General features: G+C 37.5%; 2 protein-coding genes and 1 long non-coding RNA gene across 4 annotated transcripts; 2 read left to right on the plus strand and 1 right to left on the minus strand.

The window, feature by feature from the left end:
* zmp:0000000653 lies at positions 1 to 2,925 on the plus strand. Its single transcript, XM_068220916.2, has 7 exons — positions 1 to 521; positions 1,518 to 1,612; positions 1,723 to 1,773; positions 1,876 to 2,254; positions 2,354 to 2,536; positions 2,624 to 2,712; positions 2,793 to 2,925. Exons 1-7 carry the CDS (start codon positions 131 to 133, stop codon positions 2,802 to 2,804), a joined length of 1,200 nt encoding a protein of 399 aa, XP_068077017.1. The 5' UTR covers positions 1 to 130; the 3' UTR covers positions 2,805 to 2,925.
* LOC141386132 (uncharacterized) lies at positions 2,918 to 7,117 on the minus strand. The gene is made up of 3 exons (XR_012407379.1): positions 6,544 to 7,117; positions 6,103 to 6,187; positions 2,918 to 3,373 (listed from the first exon to the last, which is right to left on the minus strand). It is a non-coding gene; the product is annotated as an uncharacterized lncRNA (long non-coding RNA).
* On the plus strand, positions 6,778 to 27,935 carry faah2a (fatty acid amide hydrolase 2a). 2 transcript variants are annotated; one of them, NM_001002700.2, is given in 11 exon segments: positions 6,778 to 7,021; positions 9,442 to 9,524; positions 9,595 to 9,731; positions 11,504 to 11,713; positions 12,390 to 12,509; positions 12,604 to 12,739; positions 17,627 to 17,744; positions 17,832 to 17,951; positions 18,796 to 18,907; positions 21,543 to 21,731; positions 27,054 to 27,935. In NM_001002700.2, coding segments are annotated over 11 exon segments (1,599 nt in total). In that variant the 5' UTR covers positions 6,778 to 6,835; the 3' UTR covers positions 27,242 to 27,935.
* The last annotated feature ends 55 nt before the right edge of the window (positions 27,936 to 27,990 follow it).

Here is a 27,990-nt window from a genome sequence, read left to right on the forward strand (position 1 = left end):
GTGTGGCTCCATGACGTGATCAAATAGAACATTCGAATGGAACGCGCGGAATCCTACTAGTGCGCGTGAAATTCTAAAATCTTTGTTGGTTGTTGTTGGTTGGAGTTAGCGTTTGCGTATTTTCACAGTCATGGGACATCGATTTACAAAAGTTATTCCGATAACGGACGATGGGGTGTACGATCAACATCTACGTATACCCCATCAACCCGGCACAAACTGGGCGGTTCAACATCTTCATCCTTGCGATGAAACCCCTGTTTGTGTTGTGGGCGGAGGAGGAGATGGAGAGGAGTTGGTGGAGAAAGGTGGAGGAGGAGGAGAGGGAGGTAAGGAAAGAGGAGACAGGGGGTTGGAGGAGGCATGTAGAGTGCAGGAGAAAAGAAAGAAGGGGAAATGGAGGAGGAGGCTGATTTCCATCTTCAAGCCTGCCAAAAAGCCCCTTCCTGAGAGCCCTTCATGCCAGCAGTGCAATGAGGGAGAGCAAAGTAAGGTGGCATGGGCAAGAAAAAGTAGTGATGGTAAGTGACACAAACATGTTATAAAATAGGTCTGCTGTATTTAACAACAGCTGTACTTAAATCACACGTTTTCAAACCATATACAAAAAATACACATCCGTACAAAATAAAATTTTAGGTAATTCCAAAATTCACATCACGGCCATAATTACATCTTTTTTATCCTGTTAAAAATACTGTTATAAGCAGTAAAAGTACAATTACTTGCCTAAAATGTAGTGCAAGAACAGTTAAAGTATATGTTGTAAATATTACTCAGGGTATGAGTAAAAAGTAGCACTTTTAAAAGTACTGTGAAAAGCTGATGCATTTACATGTAATTTGTTTGATGTGTGTAAACGTAACATTCTGTAGTGAATTGAGTTATTGCCCAGCAGGCACACAACGTCATAAGACTTTTAATATATGGTTAGATTTACGTTGTGATGTCAGGTGACCAAAATATTTTGATGTACAATAATGATGTCAAATGACGTTACTATTCGGTGGATTTTAGGTTGTGTTGGAAATTTACCAAAATCCAGCGTTGAGCTAACAGCATAAACCAACAACATATTGACGTCAAATGTCACAGGACTGGAAAAAAATAAAGTATTAATTGCAGGTTCAAAGTAGTGGAGTAGAAGTGCTGATACAGCACAAAAAAATGTACTCAAGGGAGAGTAAAAGTACACATGTTTAAAAAACACTTAGTAATTTACAATTCCTGAGAAAAACTACTCAATTACAGTAATTTGAGTATTTGTAATTTGTTACTTTACACCACTGGATATGAGTCTATTGGCCTACTAATGAATGTTAAAGATATTCAATATTCAGTACAGCACTCAACATCGGAAGTGGATTAAATAAGTTTTACAAGAATGGGTGTTGTTGAACAGTTGAAAGGTTTTGAACCAAACGTTGACTACTATAGTCTCTCTGTATTCCAGGACTCATAACTATTATTTTGTATTAATTGTTTAACATTTGTTATGTTATTTTATCTTTGAATAGACTACATCTTCAGCCATTACACCATTGGTGATGAGCTGGGAAAAGGTGGATTTGGTGTAGTATACGAAGGGAAGCGTTTGGATGATGGTCTCAAGGTAAGTCAATTTAAAGAACACGTTATCAAGCATTCAAAAGTTTGCCCTGTCATACCTTCATCCTCTACTCTAAGCCAGCCCTAAGTTTATTTTCTTGTGTTGTTCATCAGGTGGCTGTGAAATATGTCACCAAGAGCCAGGATACGGAATGTATTTCTATTGTAAGTACAATGCACTACACAACACATACAACATATCATGTTAGCATTATTTATATGGAACCCGCCTCCATCTAACAATGATAACCCATTTCCATCTTCCAGCCTGATCATCCAAACCCCCTGCCAAAGGAGATTGCCCTCACTATCCTGGCTAATAAAGGCCCCAGCGATCCCCACATCATAAAGCTTTTAGACTGGCAAGACCATGAAGACCATTATGTCTTGATTCTTGAATGTCCATCTCCTTGCGAAAATCTTGAAGAGTTCCTGTACCATCACGGTGGAACCCTGGATGAAAACACAACACGTCACATCATGGAGCAAGCAATTCATGCTGCTGACCTGTGTTGCCAGAGGGGAGTCTTCCACCGTGACGTCAAATTGGAGAACCTTCTCATAAACAAGGAAACATCTGAGGTCAAACTTATTGACTTTGGATGCGCGGACATTCTGAAAAAGTCTTCATACAAGACATACAGTGGTATGTGTTATATAATTTATTTCTTTTATGCTAATGGAGAAAAAAGTATATGCTGTGCTAATGCATGCTTATACATCAAACAAAATCTCTTTCCTTCAGGCACCGATGCGTACGCCCCTCCTGAGTATAAACTCAAGGGGAAGTACTATGGCAAGCCAGCGACCGCCTTTTCTTTAGGGATGGTGATGTTCATGCTCCTCTGTGGCCACTTCCCTACACACTATGACATCTTTCAACTGAAATACAAGCGGTATTCTTATATTCAACCCAGACAGTCAAAAGGTAAGACACATAACACAAGAAATCATTCCAGAATCAGACTTTAACGTTAAAGTAATATTAAAATGTCTCCCCCATCTTCCTGTGCAGATTGCTGTCGTCTGCTACGGGAGCTCCTCAACCCCCATGATAGCGAGCGAATCAGCCTGAGTCAAATCCTTTCTCATAACTGGTTTAAGGTAGTAAATCTGAGATGAAATAAGAAGCATTTATTTTCTCGAACTGCTGAACCAAATATGTTCTTTTTTGTTTGTTTCAGGTCTACATTTAAGGCCTGGCCAGTTGGTGTCCTCATTCACCTTGGCGTCTTGCGGGGTGAAAGAGCCTAGATGTCCCATGCTTTGCCACCATGCAATGTCAAACCACAAATAAAACATATTTATTGATATATTAATGTGTATATGTCATTATTTTTCTCTGAAACACATCCCCAACACACATATGGGATGCACCATCATTCATGCAGCTTATTAAGCAATTTATTCAATTCCTCTTTATTTCTATGGCGCTTTTACAATGTAGATTGTGTCAAAGTAGCTTAACATAGAAGGTCTAGTAAATTGAAACTGTCTCACTTCAGTTTTTAGAGTAGATTTTCAGTTTAGTTCAGTTCAGTGTGGTTTAATTTTCACTGCTGAAAGTCCAAACACTGAAGAGCAAATCTATCAATGTGCAGCTTCACAAGTCCCAAACCAAGCAAGCCAGTGGCGACAGTGGCGAGGAACAAACTTCACCATTTGATGAAAGTGAAGGAAAAAACTTTGAGAGAAACCAGGCTCAGTTGTCTCAACAATACCACAGTAATGCAATGTCAAATTTCCGTCAGTGTCAGTCAAATACCTGAAGAAAGAATGCAGTTAAAACATAACACTGTAAATTTACATTTTGGATAAGGTCTTAATCTTTTTTGTCTTGGAAAAGGCAACAGTAATGCATTCTTAATACATTAATAATTAAAAGATGAGTCTCAAATTGTTCAGTTAATAAAAAAGTACTTTTTTTCTTATTAAAAATAAAACACTGCACAGTGTGTTTTATTACACAGCAGTGAGTAGCACGATCACCCCACAGCATGAAGGTTGCTGGTTCGAGCTGGGTCAGTTGGCATTTTTTTGTGTGGAGTTCTCCCTGTGTTCATGTGGGTTTTCTCTAGATGCTCTGGTTTCCCCCACAAGTCCCAAAACATGTGGTATAGGTTAATAAGGTAGGCTAAATTGTCTATAGTGTATGTGTGTGAGTGAGTGTGTATGAATGTTTCCCAGTGATGAGTTGCAGCTAAAAGGGCATCTGCTGCATAAAACATATGCTGGATAAGTTAGTGGTTCATTCCGCTGTGGCGACCTCACATTAATAAAGAGACTAAGTCGAAAAAAAAATGAATGAATGAATAAAAAACAAAACAAATCTTGCACTTTAAAAGTGCATTCAACAACATTTTCTACTTAAAAAACGAAATATTCAAAGATTGTACTCATGACATGCATATTTTTACAGGTAACTGTATTGGAAAAAAGCATAATTCTACAGAGCTGTCAAATGTTTATAATGAAATGCTTATATATGCCAGTGGGCCTGTCACAATATTCAATATATCGACTTATCACACAATACATGGAGATAACCTTAGTAATTTTTGGTGATGCAGTATATATTGCCCATACATAAAAAACAATTCTAGCAACCTTTCAGCTAATTGTGCAACCTTTCCATCTCTATTGGAGCTGTCAGTGTCAGTACGCTTAAAAACACTATAGTATTCACAACAAATTACTATAGTATATTTTCATGTCAGTGTCTGACAGCTGAAAATAGATCTGGTAGCAGGGTCAATATGGCAAAAATGCAATCTCGATAATTATTTTCCATATTGAACAATGACGATATATTTCGATATAAGTTGTTAATGCTTACAGTTTTAAGAGTATACCCCAACAATGACTGAAGCCACAAAAATTAGAGGATCCATGAAATGGCATAACATATTTTCGTCCAATAAATTTTCAGTGGCCGAAAATTCGATACATCTCTAACATTAACACACTTTTACATTTCTATTGTTGCACATTTCTGCTGTGTGATTGGCTCTTAAATCAATATAGAGTGAAAAAGTCCAGAGCTTATTATTGTTATTGACATAAATTTTATCACGATACCCAGCCCTACTTGAAATAATAATTTATTAGCAATAAATCAACCCGTCTTATACTCTATTTCTCACAAGTGGATTGACTTGAGTGTAATTGTTTTCTGAAAGAATCTGGCTATGACATGTACTGTGTATATATAGAACTAGTGCCAAGTAAAACCACTTCCAATTGTTTGCCATCTAACAGAAAAAAATTAGCAAGAAGCTATTATCTAAGCCAGCACATAAGACAAATTTACTTACAGCAGAGTACTTGAATATGACATTGAGGACACCATAAACAAGCTACTAACAAAGATAAAATACACTTCTATTTTTATTATCCTTATTATTATTACTGTTCTGACTTGCCCTCATGTTATCTCCTCATTATCACAATTATTAATACTACCGTTGTCATTATTCAGGTTGCTGTTGTAGTTGTAATAGTAGCAGTCGTTGTAGTGGTAGTGATTGTAGAAGTAGTAGTAGTAGTAGTGATTGTAGTAGTAGTAGTACTGATTGTAGTAGTAAAGGTGATTGTGGTAGTTGTAGTGATTGTAGTAGAAGTGATTGTAGTAGTTGTAGTGATTGTAGTTGTAGTTGTGATTGTTGCTGTAGCAGTAGTAGTTGTAGTAATATCAGTTGTGGTAGACTTTAAAGTAGTCACTGGTGTAGTATGTGTAAATGCACATTTTCAATTTACAATAAAGAATAAAAATAATTTTGCAAAACATTTCACAACACTTTTTATAAAAATGTTACAGAAACACATTCTCCCATGTACAATATAAAACATTTTTCTCCAATTTTCACAAAATACATTCGTAATCACTGAAACATTAATTGAATTGACTTAATTTTAATATAGAAATATAATTATTCAAAAGTATTTTAACAAGATATGCACAATGCTTGATTAGTTTCACAATACTAAAATGGCTGCAAGAACACTGCATATGCAGGACTTAAGCCAGCTCATGTGTGTAGTGGAAATCAAAAATGCCAAAAGTTGAGAATATCAATAATGAAAATGTATTGATCAAAAATGCTTACCAAATGTTTATTAAAAATGCCTTAAATGTTTAGTTAACAATACCTAGTTTTGTTTTAATATTTGTTTTGTGTTATAGAAGTTAATAATAATGTTTATCAGGTTCTTTAAACATAAGCTTTTAAATTATGATTTATGTTTTAAAATGGAATTAATTCATAAATGATTTTGCATTTCCAGTCATATTTATTTTCATAGATATTGTAATAAATTAGTTGTCCAACACTTTTGTACCTTTTTATGAGAGAAATTGTGTACCTTCATTTTATTAATTGTACCATAAAAGGCACAGAACAGTATCATAAGAGGACTTTTCTGTACCATATAAGGTACAACTTTTATAAAGGTACAAAACTGTTCCTTAAGAAACATTTTTGTACCGCTGTGTACCTTTTTTTCTGAGAGTGTAGTAGAAGACGTTGTTGTAGTATAGTATCAGCAGTAGTAGACATTGTAGTAGTAGTTGTTGTTGTGGCTGTATAGTAGCAGAAGTAGTAGCATTAGTAATTTCTGTAGCAGCTGTAGCTGGTAAAGTAATTATTGTAATTATTATGATTATTATTGTTGTTGTCAGTTATTATTACTGATGTCCTTTTTTCTTTTTACTGTCATTATTAATATCATTACATTGCTATCATTGTTGTCACTCCATATCACTGACTGGTTTCAATCTATGTTTTATTTATATCCATGTTATGTGCTTCATTTATTGACTGCTATACATGTTTATATTTATATCTTTTTCTCTTATTTGTGTACTTTGACATATTCAGCCAGTTACCTTTACACACACATGCAAACACACACACACACACACGAAAACACACGCACCTGCCAGTTCCTGACTGTTGTTGTTTTCATCTGTTCTTTGTTGTTTTGTTTTCTTTGTAAGTGATCCCTTTTTGTGTATCTCTTACATATTCTAATAAAAAAGAAGCAGGAAATAAGCCAGGACAGTCCAAACTTCTTGACTGTGTAGCAAACAGTTAGCCTATATAAGGCTCTAGTATGCAGCATCAGGGATTCAGTCACACCGCTCAACCTGCAGAGGGCAGTAAAGAGACCAATTCCTGTTTCACTTTCATGACAGCCAGTGTGCTGTCATTATTGCTACCCAGTGACGATGGCTTTGACCCGGTTCGAGCGTTTTTTGGGTCGCCTGCTTAGAGCTGTGGTGTGGATTTTATTCGCCGCTTTTAAGTTATTTGCACCTCAGCAGCGACATGGAGTTTCGAGACTCCCACCCATCACTAACCCACTTCTGCTGCTTTCAGCGATGCAGCTTGCCCGAAAGATTCGCCGGAAGGAAGTAAGACATCTATTAAAAACTCCACAGGTTCTGTTTATTACAATTAGCTGCATATCTGTCATAACATGTTAGTTACACTTTGAATGACGCCACAGTAAAGATGTTATTTCGCGCCGCTCATGAGGAAGAGATGCGACAAGGTGAATTTGTCATGAATGCTGGGAGTTGTAGTTGTTTCTTTAAAAGACCCAGTTTCATGTTTTCCCGTAAAACCTTGTTTATTAACATCACAATTTGTTGAACGTAAGCTTTCATAATGTTGGTTATTAGAGTGGAAAGCGTATTTACACTGGCACTAGTAGGTTGGAGGAATTCACGAGTTTTTCAAGGCTGTACAAAGGTCAACAGCACTTATGAAATCAATAGCTATATTGTTTATGGCTTAAGTGCTCATTTAAAGTCCTCTATAGGTGTGTACAAACAGCCAGACCAGATATTTTGTATGTCTTAATGGGCTTTTTTTCAAGTTCCCTGTTTTTATATGAAAAGGCAACACTTTATAATAACAGTACATGAAAAATGATGTGTTAATTTGTAAATTAACATTACTTTATATGAATTAATGATACGTTAAGGCAAGCTAATCATAAACTATCTTTAACTACAACCTGACCCAGCAAACAATTTTGTGTTTAATAGACGTCTAATAGACGTCTAAATGTAGACAGATTGGCTAAAACAAGGCTTAACTTGGGCTGTTAGTAAAAATCTAATAGACATCTAAGAATAGCACAAAACTAGTCGTCAAATAGACAGATTAGAGAGACTATATGTGTAGTCATTAATTTCATTCTATTTGATGATTAATCTAGTTTTGGGCTATTCTTAGACATCTATTAGATTTTCACTGACAGCTCAAATTTAGCCTTGTTTTAATCAAGACCACTATGTTTAAAAGTTTATTAGACATCTTTTAAAAACAAAAATCCTTGTTGGGAAGTCACATGAGTTCATGTGTAAATTATGGCTACCTTAATTACTTCTTAGTTAATTGTTAATTAATGTATTAATTAATATTTAATTTCAGGCCAACATGAACTCATGAACTGTTAATGTATAGTTAAGTCATGACTTTACTTGGAGGGGCACATCAGCATTAACTCATCCACCAACTACGTTGATGTTGACTGAACACCTTTCTATTGTTATTCAGTGTAAACGCACTAGATAGGTGTGCATAAAGAGTTTATGAGTAGTTAAGAATGGGCTAATGATGACGTGCCCCTCCAAGTAAAGTCATAATATAGGTAAACATTAACATATCAGGAGTTCATGAGTAGTTAATAGCAGGTTATCATCATTAGTCTGTTACTAAATGCTTATGAACTCCTGATATGTTAATGTATAATTATATTATGACTTTACTTAGAGGGGCACATCATCATTAACATAATTAATACATTAATTACTAAACAATAACAGTACTAACAATTAAATAAGGTAGCCATTATTCAAACAAACTCATGTGACTCATGTTGTAGTTAAAGTTAGTTCATGATTAGCGCATGCATTTACTCATTATTAGTTCATAATAAATTAATGTTTAGTTTACATATTAACACGTTATTCATGTATTGTTATTGTAAAGTGTTTCCAAAATAATTAAAAAATAACATCACTTCTGCACGGACATTTCAGCTGTCAGTATTTATAGGCTGAGGTTTTATCAATTTAAAATTAATTACAGCATGAAAAAGTAAGACATGACAAATGAATTATTTTATTAAACGCGTAAAAACACAGGAGAAAAGTTCAATATTGTGAGAAAATATCAGTATCAATATAAGAATTAGCCTGCAGTTTTTTAATTATCAAAATCAATATTGGTATAAGTCAGTCAGCAAATCAATCATATAAATCCTTTTAGTGAATTTTTAAAAAATACTTAAACTTATGAACCCCAATAACAAAAGGGGGCAAGGCATTGTTCAGAATAATGTTTTTACCAGCTCTGGTGTTTTAGCAAAGTTTTACTGATACTGACCATCCATATTTATGTTTCATGGCTCTATCTCTGTTTTATCAGCTGCTTTTCATTCCAGATATGCTTTCACTGTTTAGGTGAAGGGAAGACTGACATACATGTGGCCATATATCTATATGTGGTCATTACACCATTGCTGAAACAACACATCTAATGTTGTCTTAAGCTCACAGTTACAATTAATATAAACAAACAAACAAACAAACAATCACAGACTGAGCAAAAGCAAAGCAAATGCGTTGAAAAAAAAACTGTTTAAAAATACATTTTTCAAAGTTTTCAACTCACCAGAAAGTAAATGATTCAAATTCAACATAGATTTTAGATCTACATCTGTGTTCATCTTTCAGTTAAATACCCACACACATTATTGGGATGACATCAAGTTCACTGTGCAGTCCAAGGTCTTACTGATTTCCTTCCAATTTGTCTCCAGGTTACGAGTGTGGAAGTGGTCCAGGCCTACATTGACCGCATTCAGGAGGTCAACCCACTTATCAATGCCATGGTGAAGGACAGGTGAGTGACTTCAAAGGGAAAATTAATCTACTTTCATTCTGATCCTGAACACAAATGATGATGTCCTCAGGTTTTCTGCAGCACTCCAGGAGGCTGCTCAGGTGGACAAGTTAATAGAAGAGGAGACTGGAGGAGAGGACGTGTTGGAGGACAGACTACCTCTGCTTGGAGTGCCCATTACTGTCAAAGAGGCCTTTGCCCTGCAAGGTTCATTACTTCTGACATGCTGTTAATTGGGGAATATCTGTGTTTCCATCCACCTATTTTATGCACTTTTTAGGATTGTCCATAAAAACCACTGAATGAAAACACCAAAATGCACATAAAATCTGAGGATGTACATAATATACATATGTGAAAAATTGAGTCAAATAGGAGGCAGGGCTCGAAATTGCGACCATTTTGGTCACATATGCGCCCGAAAATTAATCTATGCGACCTCATAATATATTTGGGCGCATTAGTGCGACTGCTGATAATGGTTGTAGTGCGACCTGTTTTGATTTTTTGTAAAAACGTGCTGAATCGCTCTTCCCTGCCGCTATATTGGTTCATATTAGCTGTCATTCACTCAAGGTATTCCGCTGTCAGATGACAGGGAAGGAGCTTTTATGACCACAGGGAAATGCAAAAGGCTGAAGAGTAAAAACATAAAGCACACAGGTTTGCAAACCCCACCTAAAGTTGAGGTGCAGATGAGAGCGATCATGACACGTCACGTGGTGAATAATGATCCGCCAGCTGTGATCAATCGACTACGCGCTTCATGGAGAAGGTGCACGAATCTCCATGCGTTGCATTCACTGCGTGTTCAGCGCAAATGTCCGCTAAAAGTCAAATCTAATACTGTACATATCATCGCCAAAGAAGCTCGCCTTTACTAAGTTTACACTGAAACTGCGTTTCATAACAAACAGCGGTATTGCGCCGATGGTTAGCGCAAGAACCCTGCTCTGCCTGCTCATAAATTGGGTCGGCTGACTCGCCTGCTTTTCCACAAACACAAAGAAATGAAGATCATCTCAGACTGAACCTTTAAATTGACACAAACTGAAACCAAAACTTTTAAAGAGTGATAGAAGTGAGACTTTACTTTCTTTCTTTTGTCTATTCTTTTTTGAGGTGTATATTATTTTTTTATTTAGTTACTGATGACTGCTTTGCAGCTTTCATCATTGAATTGAATGATTTATTATAACCTTTTGTGTTTTGTAGCAGAAATATTATTTATTAAATTGACATGCATATAAAAACAGCAGTACAAAATAAATATTTCTTACTGCAATGCTTCATTTTTGTTTGATGCAAACTATACAATTATTTTTCATAAAGTAACAGACTTTTTATAGCAGATAACCTACATTCATGCACATTCAAGGCAGTATCATAATGAGAAATGTAATTCATTGTTACTATTATTGTCATTTTCATCATCATTAATATTCTAGAATTATTAGACATTCATTTTGGAATTATTGCACACAAATATCAATGTCTTCGCAGCATTAGTTAGATAGTTGTTTCTGGTTTTTGTCAGTCCTATTGATGTTGTTTTAAAATACAATAAATCCCTTAAAAAGCAATTTGCAGCGGTGCTCAATCATTTTTGGTGGATGCTCCTAAATTTTTTCTGGTGCTCCTAAATTTATTTTGGTGCTCCTAAATATTTGAAGTTGGGAGCACCGGTGCTACCAAGTAAAAAAGTTAATTTCGAGCCCTGGGAGGCATAAATTGGTTTCTCAGCTTGAAGAATTAATCATTTTTATTATTCATATGTCATTCTATAATTGTTTATATTATTATATGCATATATAAAATGTAACTTAATTATATATAAACTATAATTATTATTGTAAATGATATAATTTTATATTATTTGCAAATATTTTGCGCAATATTTAAAAATAGCACATGAAGAAAATCTGCAATTTTGGATGTCTTCTGTTGCTGGATGACACTTTCTGTTTTTCTCCTGACAGGCATGCCTAACTCGACAGGGCTACTGACCCGGCGGGATCTGGTATCAGGGGCAGATGCCCCATCTGTTGCACTGTTGAAGAGAGCAGGAGCGATTCCTCTGGGCGTGACGAACTGCAGTGAGCTCTGTATGTGGCTCGAGTCTCACAACCACCTTTATGGCATCACTAACAACCCCTATGACTTCGAAAGAATTGTAGGCGGAAGCTCAGGTCATTGAAACATGCATACTCACTCTTGGACACTGTAAAACTGACAGAAACATGCAAGCAAATCAAACATTAGCCTGTAAGAGATTATTCTTAAAGGATGCTAGCAACGTGTATGTGTTAAATACTGAAAGTTAAATCATGCTAAAACAACTTCAGGTGTCATCTACAGTGATGGCTGGCACACACAAAAATTGCCTAGATGCAGAATTAGTTTCATTTTTATAATTGGAACTAATATAACATGATCGTATAACTATTATTTTCAATGTTGTCTGCCTACAATCAGGGCTTATAAGCCAGTTCTGGAGCCAGCATCTCATCTGGCACTTGCTGATCATGTTGGCCATTGGGCACATTAACTGTAAATTTGGTATCAAATTTTATTTTAGACAGTTATTTTGAGATATTCACTTTTTTGTAGGCTAAACCTAATTTTATTAGAGTATTAAAAATGTTTGCAGTGTTAAATAAAGCAGGCCTAGTGTGAGTGAATTCAAGTGGTGCAGGTAGAATTATGTTATTTAGGCTATCTTGCTATTTGCCAGTGCAAAATTACACCACATCTAAAACTAGTATTTTTGGATAATGTTGCACCACTAGGTGTCAGCATACATCTACAGTAACTGCCAGGGCAACATAAATAACAATTACTAAGACTTAATACTCTCACTTGCAGGAGGTGAAGGCAGTATATTGGGTGCTGGCTCCTCCGTGATTGGAATTGGATCAGATATCGGCGGTAGCATCCGTATCCCCTGCTTTTTCAATGGCATCTTTGGACACAAGCCATCAGTTGGTAGGAAAATGGTTGCAGTTGTGAATAATGCTGACACATCGTTTACACAGGGAGTACAAAGCTCAAGCTACATTTGGGTTTTCCGTATACATAGGTATTGTCAATAATGAGGGTCAGTATCCTCCAGCCTCTGGACAGCAGATGGGATTTCTGTGTACAGGACCGATGTGCCGTTATGCAGAAGACTTGATTCCTATGCTAAGCATCATGGGAGGACCCAATGCTGAGAAGTAATGTACTATACTACTTATATGCTATGCTTGTTACATTTTTCTCACAACGTTTGATCACTTTTATTTGATAAAAGAACACAGTAAAATAGATTAATATATAACAAAACATTCAGCAGTGATTTCATCAATCTTTAGTGTCATGTGATCTTTCAGAAATCATTATAATATGCAGATTTGATCATTTTATTAATGTTGAAAACAGATGATTTGTTGAAACATTTATTTTTAGATCGTTTGTTTTACAGTTCAAAATGGTTTATATTTTACTATTGTCAATTCATAACTGCTTAAATTCTTTCCTCCTCCCCCCAAAAAAACCCAACACATTCACGAGACCTTTGATTACATTTAATATACATTAATTCTGTCATTGTGTACTTACCACACTTTTTTCTTCTGTTGAACTAGGGCTGGGCGATATTGCAAAATATATATATATATATATATATATATATATATATATATATATAAATCATGCGACATCGATAACTATTGAAGATTTTTTAACAATACTTTTAGGAATATTTCAGCAACCACTTTATTTTAATTTACCAACTTTACTAAGGCAAATAGTTTTAAAGGGTCACGAAACACCAAAACACATTTTTTGAGCTGTTGACAGTCGTATATGTGTCCCACACTGCTAAAAACACTATTAGGACACCTATATTTCACTAAAAAGTGTAAATTGGTTGTTTTTGCGTTATTTCAAGCAAATTCGTACTTCCTGTTTGAAACGAATTTTTGAAGCTGCGTCACGGTCATGACATAATAGCGTTGTATTCCAGCGTGCAGACTGGGCGTCTGTGCCAGAGTGTGCCTTATTACGTCTTACAGTGTGTTGCATTAATGCATGAGTAAGCCTTGGTTCAAACCAATCAGCGCGCTCTATTGTGCAACTTCATTAATATTCATTAGTGTCACCGTCTTTACACCACAGAGACGCCACGTTGTGTTGGCAAAACAAGCGTGAAGTGTTGCTTTTATAGTTTGCTGCAGTTAAGTTTCGTTTTCATTTTCTCTCTGTGAGAGCTCAGACTCACGTGTGGATTAACAGTGTACGCGACGCGCGACAACAATAACTTACGTGTCTAAGGGGGATTATTGTTTACCTGAGAGCTGTTCTCATCTGCAAACGCTGAGATCCGGATTCCGGATGTAGTCTTCTCTTCAGACGCGGCTCTAGTTGCTGGTGATTGACCTGTCTCTACAGATTTGGTAAGTGAGCGACCAGTGCTCTTTGTTTATTCAGTTTGTTCGTATCGAATTAAGTTAACTATTGCACTGAGGGCAAACATGTTAGCACCGCATTTTGTGACCGGAATAACACACGCGGCTTTCTGACGTTACCTGCCGTGTGCGTCTAAGTTTCCGGGAAATACGGAGTTTTTTTTATGTCATTCGCCGTGCGGTATCAAACATTGCATGAAAAATACACGCTTAGAGCAGATCCTCGAATCAAATATCGCGTTTGTCGCGAGGGACATGAATGAATTCCCTGAATGAAAGAGCCAAACTGCAGTTAAAGTCCACCAGTTAATAATTTGGCAAATAATTCCACTACAGATGTCCATGTAGGTTAAACACCATCTCTTTCTCCTGTGTGTGTATTTTGACTGAAACTCGCGCGTGCCCAAATAGACACTCCCACACCCTCCCACTTTAGTTCCTCCGACACTCCCCCCTAAACAGAGCTGGACACCCCCACTTTTCTGACTTTTTCCAAAGTGGAGGTGTGAAAACACCCTGCTGAAACGAGGGGGTTTCATGGCCCTTTAATAAGGGTCACGAAACACCAAAACACATTTTTTGAGCTGTTGACAGTCGTATATGTGTCCCACACTGCTAAAAACACTATTAGGACACCTATATTTCACTAAAAAGTGTAAATTGGTTGTTTTTGCGTTATTTCAAGCAAATTCGTACTTCCTGTTTGAAACGAATTTTTGAAGCTGCGTCACGGTCATGACATAATAGCGTTGTATTCCAGCGTGCAGACTGGGCGTCTGTGCCAGAGTGTGCCTTATTACGTCTTACAGTGTGTTGCATTAATGCATGAGTAAGCCTTGGTTCAAACCAATCAGCGCGCTCTATTGTGCAACTTCATTAATATTCATTAGTGTCACCGTCTTTACACCACAGAGACGCCACGTTGTGTTGGCAAAACAAGCGTGAAGTGTTGCTTTTATAGTTTGCTGCAGTTAAGTTTCGTTTTCATTTTCTCTCTGTGAGAGCTCAGACTCACGTGTGGATTAACAGTGTACGCGACGCGCGACAACAATAACTTACGTGTCTAAGGGGGATTATTGTTTACCTGAGAGCTGTTCTCATCTGCAAACGCTGAGATCCGGATTCCGGATGTAGTCTTCTCTTCAGACGCGGCTCTAGTTGCTGGTGATTGACCTGTCTCTACAGATTTGGTAAGTGAGCGACCAGTGCTCTTTGTTTATTCAGTTTGTTCGTATCGAATTAAGTTAACTATTGCACTGAGGGCAAACATGTTAGCACCGCATTTTGTGACCGGAATAACACACGCGGCTTTCTGACGTTACCTGCCGTGTGCGTCTAAGTTTCCGGGAAATACGGAGTTTTTTTTATGTCATTCGCCGTGCGGTATCAAACATTGCATGAAAAATACACGCTTAGAGCAGATCCTCGAATCAAATATCGCGTTTGTCGCGAGGGACATGAATGAATTCCCTGAATGAAAGAGCCAAACTGCAGTTAAAGTCCACCAGTTAATAATTTGGCAAATAATTCCACTACAGATGTCCATGTAGGTTAAACACCATCTCTTTCTCCTGTGTGTGTATTTTGACTGAAACTCGCGCGTGCCCAAATAGACACTCCCACACCCTCCCACTTTAGTTCCTCCGACACTCCCCCCTAAACAGAGCTGGACACCCCCACTTTTCTGACTTTTTCCAAAGTGGAGGTGTGAAAACACCCTGCTGAAACGAGGGGGTTTCATGGCCCTTTAATAAGGGTCACGAAACACCAAAACACATTTTTTGAGCTGTTGACAGTCGTATATGTGTCCCACACTGCTAAAAACACTATTAGGACACCTATATTTCACTAAAAAGTGTAAATTGGTTGTTTTTGCGTTATTTCAAGCAAATTCGTACTTCCTGTTTGAAACGAATTTTTGAAGCTGCGTCACGGTCATGACATAATAGCGTTGTATTCCAGCGTGCAGACTGGGCGTCTGTGCCAGAGTGTGCCTTATTACGTCTTACAGTGTGTTGCATTAATGCATGAGTAAGCCTTGGTTCAAACCAATCAGCGCGCTCTATTGTGCAACTTCATTAATATTCATTAGTGTCACCGTCTTTACACCACAGAGACGCCACGTTGTGTTGGCAAAACAAGCGTGAAGTGTTGCTTTTATAGTTTGCTGCAGTTAAGTTTCAAAAAATATATATTTAAACAAAATATCGGATCTCATTATAATAAAATATACATACATGTTAGGGTGAGGCAGTGGCGCAGTAGGTAGTGCTGTTGCCTCACAGCAAGAAGGTCGCTGGGTCCCTGGTTCGAACCTTGGCTCAGTTGGCATTTCTGTATGGAGTTTGCATGTTCTCCCTGCCGGTTTCCCCTACAGTCCAAAGACATGCAGCCCAGATGAATTGGGTAGGCTAAATTGTCTGTAGTGTGTGTGTGTGTGTGTGGATGTTTCCCAGAGATGGGTTGCGGCTAGAAGGGCATCCACTGCGTAATAACTTGCTGGATAAGTTGGCGGTTCATTCTGCTGTGGCGACCCCGGATTAATAAAGGGACTAAGCTGACAAGAAAATGAATGAATGAATGAATGAATGAATGAACATACGTGTTAAGGAGACTCTTAAACTTGATAAGTAAAATGTTCCAAAGTGTGTGCAATGGTAAAGGTAGAACAACATCTTTAAGGTGTCATTAATAATGATACAGTAAACCTCATAGTCTGTAAACAAAACAAATTATGATAGCTAAATCTGAGCTTCCAAGTAAAGGAAACCATCCATGAAAGGAAGCCATCATTATTCAAATACATGCTGCAACATTACAAATTGTGAAGTTGAATGACTACCTTATCCCTTAATGCTAACAAATCCTTTAAATGGGGAGCTAGTGGCTGGGATGCACAAGAAAAGAAACCAAAAAGCCACTCTGGCGACATACAGCCTCTCACTGCTGCTTTACAGCACTCATTTTCGCATGTGTTTTTATTCTAACCTGAAGTGACAATTGCGAGTGCGTGGTTTCCTTCACCGTTTTCTATCAGGTCTTTTGTAACTAGGCGACCATGAATGATTTTTTAGAGGTTGTGCTGCTTGCACAACATGTGCATGTAGCTCCCATGTGCATGTCATGCATGTCGCACGCTTCCATTGAAATGACAAACCTACACCCTCAGCTTATTGCCATTGCTTCCAAGGCACGCGCTCTGAAGCCACATTTTAATAAAACTATAGTGCTTCATAACGAAACTTCATACCAAACCTTTTTTAGCGATAACAATTGTGTTCGGTCAATAAATACAGATACCGATTTTATCACCCAGCCCTATGCTGAACACAATATAAGATATTTTGAAGAATGCTGAAGAGCAGCAGCCATTGACTTTTATAGTATTTCTTGTGGAACTATGAAAGTCAAGGGCATGTTTTTTCCAAAATTCATCAGAAAATCTCGTTTTGTGTTCAACAAAAGAAAAAAACTGATAAAAGTTTAGATCAGTGCGAGTAAAAGGTAATTAAATAAAAAAAAAAATTGTGTGAACTCCCCCTTTAATTACTGACTTCCATGATTCCATCTGCATTTTCGACATTAAGGAAACCACAGGGCACTGCTATAACAAAAGCATCACTTCTCCACCTGTCTGTCTTCCACTCTCAATAGACTGTCTCTCTTTACTGAAGTGGATTTGAAAAAGTTGAGGTTCTTCTCTGTCCCTCACAATGGAGGCTCTCATTTGGTCTCTCCAGTGGAGCCACAGCTGCTGCACGCACAGAAGATGGTCAGTGTGTCTGGATCACCTTCACTCAGCTGATATTTATTTTAAAATGGTTAATAACTTTAATAAATGATTTCTAATCATTTTTAGGTGGTCAAACGTTTAGAGGCAGATCTTGGGGTCAAAGTTCAAGAGCTGTTGATCCCCCAGCTGAAATACTCTTTTCAGATCTGGGGAACCATGATGGCTTCGCCTGGCAAGGATGGAAAGGTGTGTGCTTTTGGTTAATATTATATTACACTTACATTTATGTATATAACATTGAATATATTGATCAAATGTGACCCTGGACCACAAAACCGGTCATAAGGGTCATTTTTATTTATATTGAGATTTTTACATCACCTGAAATCTCAATATGGAAGCTTTGCATTGATAATGAGATACAACTAGACACAATATTTTGTAATCCAAGGGTTTTCCTAGTGATGGGTTGCGGCTGGAAGGTCATCCGCTGCGTAGGACATATGCTGGATAAGTTGACGGTTCATTCTGCTGTGGTGACCCTTTATAAATGAAGGGACTAAGCCGAAGGAAAATGAATGAATGAATAATCTGAGGGTTCAGAAAAAAAAATCTAACATATTGAGAAAATCATCTTTTAATCTGTCTAAATGAAGTTCTTAGCAAAGTTCGGATTTATTTACAGTAGGAAATTTACTAAATATCCTCAGGAATTTGATCTTTACTTAATTGGTAATGATTTTTAGCATAAAAGAAAAATCTTTCATTTTGATGCATACAATGTATTTTTAGCTATTGCCACAAATATATCAATGCAACATACGACTGGCTTCATGGTCCAGGGTCACAAAAGAATATACTGTACAGTTATGTTAAATGAAATATCAATAAAATGTGAAAGTCTACTTTATTGGCCAAAAATATAACAAAAAAAATTTCAAAACAAACCCGAAGCAAACGTTCAGTCTCTTTTTGAACAAAAGCTAACTTAAAGCAAACCACATAACATGATATATTTTGCAGTAGTCGTCAGTATAGTTTAGAATTGTAGTAGCTTCGTTGTCAGATTTTGTCATTTTCCCCCTCTTAGCCTCCCACCACATTCGCAGAGCTCATGAGTGAAGGTGGGAAGAAGGTTTGGCCAGCCTGGGAGCTCTTCAAATGGTTTCTGGGATTTTCTTCGCACACACTTGCAGCAATAGGTGTGTAACCCGAGCAAATTACCCTCTGCACTCTTTAATTGTTTACATGATTAATACCACAATTTGTTTCACTTCATGTTTACTGAATTGTGAAATAATTTAAAAATTTTTTAAAATTAATTTATAATAAAATCTGAACTAAATTAATTGTATTTTTCTCAGATCCAAATCACTGCTGTTAAGTCTTGTGATTGTAATTGAGTGTAAATCAAAATTTACATTTTTTTGTTTTGCTAGTAAACACTTTTTTCGTTATTCTTTAGGTGGACATTCATGTACAAATTATTATACTGAAAAAATTTGTTTTGATAATCTTCAATCAAATCAGACCATTTGCTTCTGTGTTTTGAGAAGGGATGCACAACATACAGTTGAAGTCAGAATTATTACCCCTCCTGAAGTATTAGCCCCCCTGTTTATTTTTTCCCCAATTTCTGTTTAACGCTGAGACGGTTCATTCATTCATTTCCTAGTTCCTTTATTAATTCGGGGTAACCACAGCAGAATGAACCGGCAACTTATCCAAAGTTTTTACGCAGCAGATACCCTTCCAGCCGCAACCCATCTCTAGGGAAACATCCACACAAACTCATACACTATGGACAATTTAGCCTACCCAATTCACCTGTACCGCATGTCTTTGGACTGTGCGGAAAACCGGAGCACCCGGAGGAAACCCACACAAACGCAGGGAGAACATGCAAACTCCACACAGAAACCCCAACTTAGCCGAGGCTCGAACCAGCGACCCAGCGACCTTGTTGCTGTAAGGCGAACGTGCTACCAGTGAGAAGATTGTTTTAACAAATTTCTAAACATAATAGTTTTAATAACTCATCTCTAATAACTGATTTATTTTATCAACAGTAAATTATATATGACTAGATATTTTTCAAGACACTCCTATACAGCTTAAAGTGACATTTAAAGGCTTAACTAGGTTAATTAGGTTGACTAGGCAGGTTAGGGTAATTAGGCGAGTTATTGTATAACAATGGTTTATTCTTTCAGCTGTCGAAAAAATATAGCTTAAAGGGGCTAATCATTTTGACCTTAACATGGTTTTAAAAAAATTAAAAACAAATAAAGCCGAAATAAAACAAATAAGACTCTCTTTAGAAGAAAAAATATTATCAGACATACTGTAAAAAATTCCTTGCTCTGTTAATTATCATTTGGGAAATATTTTTCAAAAATGAATAAAAGGGGGGCTAATAATTCTGACTTCAACTGTATTATTTCAGCACCCATCACAGAATATGCAATGTTGAGTTTTTATGTTGGGTTTGTATTTGATCAATAATTTCATGGATGAAGTTTATCATCTGCATGTGTTTTTAAGATCTGGGCCTATGACAATAAGGCACAATAATTTGTACTGTTTGTAAGTTTAATAATAAAGATTAATGTATAACTACTTATACACTAAAGAATATACCATGCTATTTTACATATGATTTACATTTCTGCACCTGAATACTCTTTGGCTCCCCAGAAAACCATAAAGCACTAGATATGTCTTTGGTCTATTGTATTCATCTATGCTTTTAAATTGTTTATTATGTTTTATACATTTCCCAGTGATGGGTTGCAGCTGATTGACCTTTGGTAAATAAAGGACTAAGCTAAAAGAAAATGATCGAATTAATGTTTTATGCATGATTTACACCCAGAATAATCCCGAATCTGAATCCTAAATTAATGAATTCTTTTCAAGTAGAGCTGTTCAAGCTGTCTGGTGAAATTATATTCATAACACAATATATACAGTTGAAGTGAGTTGAAGAATTTTTTTTCCCTTTGATTTATTATTATTTTTTTTATATTTCCCAAATTATGTTTAACAGAGCAAGGACTTTTCAGAGTATGTCTGATAATATTTTTTCTCATTTGTTTCATTTCAGCTAGAATAAAAGCAGTTTTACATTTTTTAAAATCCATTTTGAGGTCAAAATTATTAGCCCCTTAAAACTATATATATTTTCGATAATCTACAGAACAAACCATTTTTATAGAACAACTTGCCTAATCACCCTAACCTGCCTAGTTAACCTAATTTAGCCTTTAAATGTCACTTTAGGCTGTATAGAAGTGTCTTGAAAAATATCTAGTAAAATATTATTTACTGTCATCATGGCAAAGATAAAATAATTCAGTCATTAGAAATAAGTTATTAAAACTATTATGTTTGAAAATGTGTTGAGAAAATCTGTTAAATAGAAGTTGGGGGAAAAAATAATCCGGGCGGCTAATAATTCATGGGGGCTAATAATTCTAACTTCAACTGTATATTGCAGAAAAACAATATATGTCAATCACATATTTTTCCAATATTGCCTCTAGTATGGAGTGGCGGTCATTCTCTTTCCTTTTTTAGCTACAGTATTCTTAATTGTGCTCCTATAACCATTAGTTTGCAATGGAGAATAATGTGAAAAAAGAAAGCCCCCCCCTCTACTCAATATTCAATTTCAGTTGGAAGTAAATTAACATACTGAAAAAAAGTCTCAGCAGCTTCTGATTTATGCGGACTTTAAAGTGTCCAGATGCTGTACAGTTGTTTTTTGACAGTGTATCTGAAGGTGATGAAAGCAAATGATAATAGTATCCGATTCTCTCTGCTTCTCTTTCTAAGGTCTGGCTTTAGTTGAGCTTTTCCAGAGCTCCCACCCATCTCCGTTCATTATGCAGCAGAAGGAGAGTCTGCAGCAGGAGCTGGAGGAGCTACTGGGCACAGATGGAGTGCTGCTGTACCCCAGCCATCCCCTGATCGCCCAGAAACACCACCACCCCATTTTCACACCCTTCAACTTCTCTTACACTGGTAAGTGTGGTCTATTCCTGATCTGGTTGTTAAAGGGATAGTTCACCCAAAAATCAAAAATTCTGTCATCAATTACTTGTTGCACATCTGTTAAACAGAAGATATTTGGAAGAATGTTGGAAATCGGTGCCTTCAATAGTGTTTGTTTTCCCTACTGTGAATGTCAGTGGATTCCAACATTTTCAAAAAAACTGTCTTTTGAGTTCAACAGGAAAAACACTGGAACGAGAGTAAATTGTGAATAAGTTATTCTTTATTTTTGTGTGAACTATCACTTTAAGCCATACGTCTCAAACTTGATTCCTGGAGGGCCACAGCTCTGCACAGTTTTGCTCCAATCCTAATCAAGCACAGCTGATCCAACTAAACAAAGTGTTTAAGACTACTATACACTAAGTTGGTTTAAGAGTGCTTTCACACCTGTGAATCGATTCAGTTGTTCCTGAAACAGGGATTAAAATTATTACATTGTTGCTCTTTGCTCTTGGTGCGGTTCACTTTCACACGGCAAAGTTTCTAAACGGACCAAAAGAGCTAAAACAAGTCATGTGTGAGTAAACTCTCCTCACATTTGTCAGAGTTTCACGGTTTATTTTGCATAGTCCCGCTTAGCTGTCAGGAGAGGTGGTGGTTTGGTGGTGTTTGACAGGGTGCACGCGACGTGTCTGAGGAGCGAGGAGAGATGAGGTGGGAAGGGGTGATAAGGGTGTGCTACGTATTTAAGGACAGGGAGGGAAATGCGTGATTTACAGGAGATTATCACTCGTTTCCGAGCATCCTGGAGTCTTTGTGAATTTGCGGGAGACTCCCGAAACTTCTGGGAGAATTGGGATGTCTGGAATGAACTCCCGCCCTACTCATAATGCTCTCTCCATATAGCCGTATGCCTATTACATATCCATAAAACATTGTGATATAACCGCGCTCGGATCGTATCGCTTTCTCACTACAATCGATCCGCTCCAGAGTTCGTTTCAATCGAGCCGAGACCACCTAATTCAAGCGATCTCGGATCCGAGCACGATTGGTGGTTTCACATATACCAAATGAATCGCGCTAACTGGGCAAACGAGACAGGTTCTGAGACAAAAGTCTTGGTGTGAAAGCACCCTAAGTTAGAGGTGGTTGGAGCTAAACTATGCAGAGCTGTGGCCCTCCAGAAATTGAGTTTGAGACCACTGCTTTAAGCCCATAATCAACGTCAAACTTAAATGTTGTGTGAATACAGCATCTGTGTGAGAGGAAATACAGTATGTGTCTGTTTCAGCAGGTGCCAGTAGTTTCAGCTTCCATCTTTTAAAACAGGAAGCTGAAACTAAAACTGTGGAAATGATCAGTTAATGATAAGTTAAACCATTCAAGAGAGTCACGTCGTTTTGATAATCAATTATGTGCTATCAATAAGCCTATCACATATTTAATTAAAGCTGCTTTGAGTTTAAAATCCTAGCAAAAGGTCACCCATCTACGAATGATTTCAGTGCTTGGATTACAACACAAGGCTGAAAGAAGAGAAAATGGCCAATATGTCAGACTACAGCGGCTATATTATTAAACTGAATGACTGTGAACAGTTTGTTACATGTTGTATTTTTTAAGAAACCGTCATATTGTTTTAAAAGGTCATGAAACCCCCCTCTTTCAGTTCAGGTCTACCTCAGAATTTTTTCAAAAAATGCTTCATAATGGGCGTGGAACGCTGTGAGCAGAGGGAGGAGTGGGCATGGCTGACAGGGCAAGGGAAAAAAAGGGGAGCAAACAACTGTCAGTTAGCTCACAAAATCAGACACAAACTGTGAGGAGACACATGATTTTATATTTTACAAAGGTAAAATGTAAATAAATTAAGGGTGTCACGATTTTGATTTTTAATCGAAATCGATCGAAATTTATGCTTAACTTCGATTATCGATTCAAAAAATAGAATCGTCGATGCTGCCACGCCCCCATGTCACGTTAGCTTGGCTTGCCAAGCGGGAAAAAAACATGCTTGTTGAAGTGCTTGTTGAACTGCAGACGCAGGAGACCCGTCGACAGAGCTTAAATCCTCTCCTCTTTCAATGAAGTCGCCGGTGTGGAGTATTTTGGATTTCCAGTTAGTTATGCTGATAAGTTCCTGTTGTCGACAAAAAAAACACAGTTTGCAAGCTCTGCTATGTACGTATTACGGTTGGGATACACAAAAAAATATACACTCAGGCCCTGTTTACACTAATATGTCTTTGTTTTTAAATGGCATTTTATAACGACAACGATCCACATCCACACTGGCGTGTAGCGTTTCTGAGCAGCCCTCCTTCCTCACTACCACTAAAAAAATGCACATCACGTGACCACACACACCCATTCACACACAGACACAGACGCACACACATTGTCATTCGCTCGAGACAGCGAGTCAAGGCAGTCAGCGGGTCAGTAGACTGCTTCCATCTTTTAGGGTGCTTTCACACCTACACTTTTGTTTCGGAACGTATCTCGATTGCCCAGTTAGCGCGGTTCGATTGGCATATGTGAACAGGGCAATCGCACTCTGTTCCGCGCCAAAGTAATCGCTCCGAGATCGCTTGAGTGAGGTGGTCTCGGCTCGATTGAAACGAACCCTGGAGCGGTTCGATTGTAGTGAGAATGCGATCCGATCCGAGCGCGGTTATATCACAGTGTTTTATGGATATGTAATAAGCTTACGGCTATATGAAGAGAGAATTATGAGTAGGGCGGGAAGTTTCGCGAGTCTCCGGATGCCCGCAAACGAGTGATGATCTCCCGGTAATCTCGCGTCTCTCTCCCAGTCCTCAAATAGGCATCGCCGCGCACCCTTCTCACCCCTCCCCACCGTGTCTCTCCTCAGACACGTCGCGCGCACCCTGTCAATCACCACCAAACCACCACCTCTCCTGACAGCTGAGCGGGAAGCTGCAAAATAAACCCTGACACTCTGACCAATGTAAGGAGAGTTTACTCGCACGTGACTTGTTTTAGTTCTTTTGGTCCGATTAAAAACTTTGCAGTGTGAAAGCGACCCGCTCCAAGAGCAAAGAGCAACAATGTAACAATTGTAATCTCTGTTTCGGAACAACTGAATCGATTCACAGGTGTGAAAGCACCCTTACTTTCACACAAGTACTTAGGGTGCTTTCACACCTACACTTTTGTTTCGGAACGTATCTCGTTTGCCCAGTTAGCGCGGTTCGTTTGGCATATGTGAACAGGGCAATCGCGCTCTGTTCCGCGCCAAAGTAATCGCTCCGAGATCGCTTGAATGAGGTGGTCTCGGCTCGATTGAAACGAACCCTGGAGCGGTTCGATTGCAGTAAGAAAGCGATCCGATCCGAGCGCGGTTATATCACAGTGTTTTATGGATATGTAATAGGCTTACGGCTATATGAAGAGAGAATTATGAGTAGGGCGGGAAGTTTCGCGAGTCTCCGGATGCCCGCAAACGAGTGATGATCTCCCGGTAATCTCGCGTCTCTCTCCCAGTCCTCAAATAGGCATCGTCGCGCACCCTTCTCACCCCTCCCCACCGCGTCTCTCCTCAGACACGTCACGCGCGCGCACCCTGTCAATCACCACCAAACCACCACCTCTCCTGACAGCTTAGCGGGACACTGCAAAATAAACCCTGACACTCTGACTTATGTAAGGAGAGTTTACTCGCACGAGACTTGTTTTAGCTCTTTTGGTCCGATTAGAAACTTTGCAGTGTGAAAGCGAACCGCTCCAAGAGCAAAGAGCAACAATGTAACAATTTTAATCTCTGTTTCGGAACAACTGAATCGATTCACAGGTGTGAAAGCACCCTTAGTCATTTTAGCGAACACCTCAGATACTGTTGGTTGGTTCCTGTTGGTTGTGCACCTTTTTTACCGACGCCTTTATAACGACACAGATCACAGCCTATTCACGAGTCCCGCAGAAAAAAGTGATTGACAGGTGGTTATTATGTGTGTAACTTACCTTTATTCATTTACTGTATGATTTGTTTATGGGTAAAACAAAGACCATGCAAGTCAGGTAGTTTAAACGGTAGGCTAAAAATAATTAATTTGTTATTAATTAATTAATTAATTATTCATAATCGAAAATCGAATCAAATCGTGACTTTAGAATCGAAAAAGTAATCGAATCGAGGATTTGGAGGATCGTGACACCCCTAAAATAAATACATCTAAAGAAATAACAATTAAAAATCAGTGCCTTTAAAAAATGCTGAAGACAGCAGAAGTCAATGATTTATTTTAATGCTTTAGCCTGACATGTTTACTGCTCCAAAATATTTTAAATGTTTTTCAAAATAAAATATATTGTGTTCAAAGGGGGACAGACACTTACCCAGACACTTAAAAAGATTATATTTTAGAGCAGTAACCACAATACTGTGAAACCGTGATATTTTTATCCAAGGTTATCATACTGTCAGAGTCTTATACCGGCCCATGCCTACATGAAATGGAATGGATGCACTTTCTTCAGCTTCATGTGACCAAATAAAATGTTCTCACTTTGATCGATTTATATTTAAAAATACACTTGCAACTCAGTATGTTAAACAATGACAAACAAAGTTAAAAAGGAGATAAAGTAGAAGATGAGAAAGAAACAAAAGTAATGAAAGCGAGCGAAGGCGCTAAAGGGACTGATGCTAACAACTGCACTGCTTCATCAGTAAGCAATGACGATCTCGTGCTTGTTATCAATACTATACTCTTAGCTCTAATATGGATAAGAAATTTTATTATATAAAATTTCTCTTTCCACACAAAAGAATTGTGATGTAATAATTACTGCATTTGTTTTTAACAAGGCCTATGTTTGTCCTTAGGTTAGTTTTTCATAACAAATGCCAAAATTGAATCTAATGTTATTATGGTAACAGGGTTGTTATGCTCATGGTTATCATAATAATACTGTTTTGAATAAATTTACATCTGTATCTCAACTTACTACTGTCAGATGTGCATTTCTCTGTCAAAACTTGTAATATTACTAATAATACATTTGCACCAAATCATGGATTGGTCTCACCATCATTACCAGAACTTGTATTTGGTACACATTTCAATGATCTCCAATGCTACTGTGAAGTTCATTCTTGTTGTCCCAACATAAATCAATTAAGTTAACATAATTGAATACAATTTTAAGTGGATTGAACATAAACCAATTAAACACAAACCAAACACCTCCTTCCCCCCCTGTCCCACCACATTGTACAGAAGTATATTGAACAATATTGAACAATTAGCAAAAATACATTTCTGAGTGTAAGATGCCTCGCCGCTTATTGTTAATTCTACACTTCATCTCTGTTCTCTGCAGGGATCTTCAATATTCTGGGCCTGCCAGTAACCCAGTGTCCACTAGGGCTGAGTGCGGAGGGTTTGCCCCTGGGTGTACAGATCGTGGCAGGTAAATTACAGGACCGTCTCTCATTGGCTACTGCCCTCTACCTGGAGAAGGCTTTTGGTGGCTGGAGGGAACCAGGAAAGACAACAATAAAGCCTTAAGTCACTTCACACATCTGCAACAACAGGACCATATAACCAACATCACACATACTGTACATACACAGTACATATTCAGTATGTGGAACCATCCCAAAGCTTCGTTACATTTATTCTGCCTTACAGAATGCATTTTCAAATAACTGATGTTTAAGTACGTTTATATGTATTTAGTTATAGTTCATATCGTTCAAAAGAAAGCTTAATTTATAACAAAAAAGAGAGAGATTTACAGGAGACACTTTACCACTGCAGTATAGGAGAAATTCTATATTTCATTTCATAACAATATGTTCTGGTGTTTTTTATTTACTTTCATGCACTAAAACAACGATGCTTGAACATTCATTTGAGCTGCTGATTTTTCATAGCGAGCTTTTCAAGAGCAGGCTCTTTCTGAAGACAAATCTGTTTAATGTTTAGAATATAATTTGCCATAAACAGGTTTCAGAGGAAAGGTTCTTTGGAAGAAAGTTGTTGATGTAAAACAATCATATTTAAAGGTATATTTTATAGTGAGGGCATTCTGAATGACAGGGGCATTGGTGGACATTTGTTTTCTTGGCTTTTATTACTTATATTCTGTTGTTGGTTTCTCTGAAAATTGAATATTTTTTAATGTGCTAATGCAATTAATAAGATGCCTAAGCAGTAACACTAAATAAAAAAAGAACTGTTTTGATGTGATTTTCCCTAATGTCGAGTCTGATAATTGCTTTTTAAGATAAACAATCTCGAGCCATAAACAAAAG

The sequence above is a fragment of the Danio rerio genome, chromosome 1, assembly GCF_049306965.1.
Source record: "Danio rerio strain Tuebingen ecotype United States chromosome 1, GRCz12tu, whole genome shotgun sequence".
Classification (NCBI taxonomy): Eukaryota; Metazoa; Chordata; class Actinopteri; order Cypriniformes; family Danionidae; genus Danio; species Danio rerio.

Coding starts and splice junctions, on each gene's coding strand:
- zmp:0000000653 (XM_068220916.2), top strand. CDS start 131: ATGGGACATCGATTTACAAAAGTTATTCCGATAACGGACGATGGGGTG. Junction 522..1,517: donor GGCAAGAAAAAGTAGTGATG/GTAAGTGACACA, acceptor ATCTTTGAATAG/ACTACATCTTCAGCCATTAC. Junction 1,613..1,722: donor GTTTGGATGATGGTCTCAAG/GTAAGTCAATTT, acceptor GTTGTTCATCAG/GTGGCTGTGAAATATGTCAC.
- faah2a (XM_073939489.1), top strand. CDS start 7,141: ATGAGGAAGAGATGCGACAAG. Junction 7,162..9,441: donor TGAGGAAGAGATGCGACAAG/GTGAATTTGTCA, acceptor ATTTGTCTCCAG/GTTACGAGTGTGGAAGTGGT. Junction 17,745..17,831: donor TGCTGCACGCACAGAAGATG/GTCAGTGTGTCT, acceptor AATCATTTTTAG/GTGGTCAAACGTTTAGAGGC.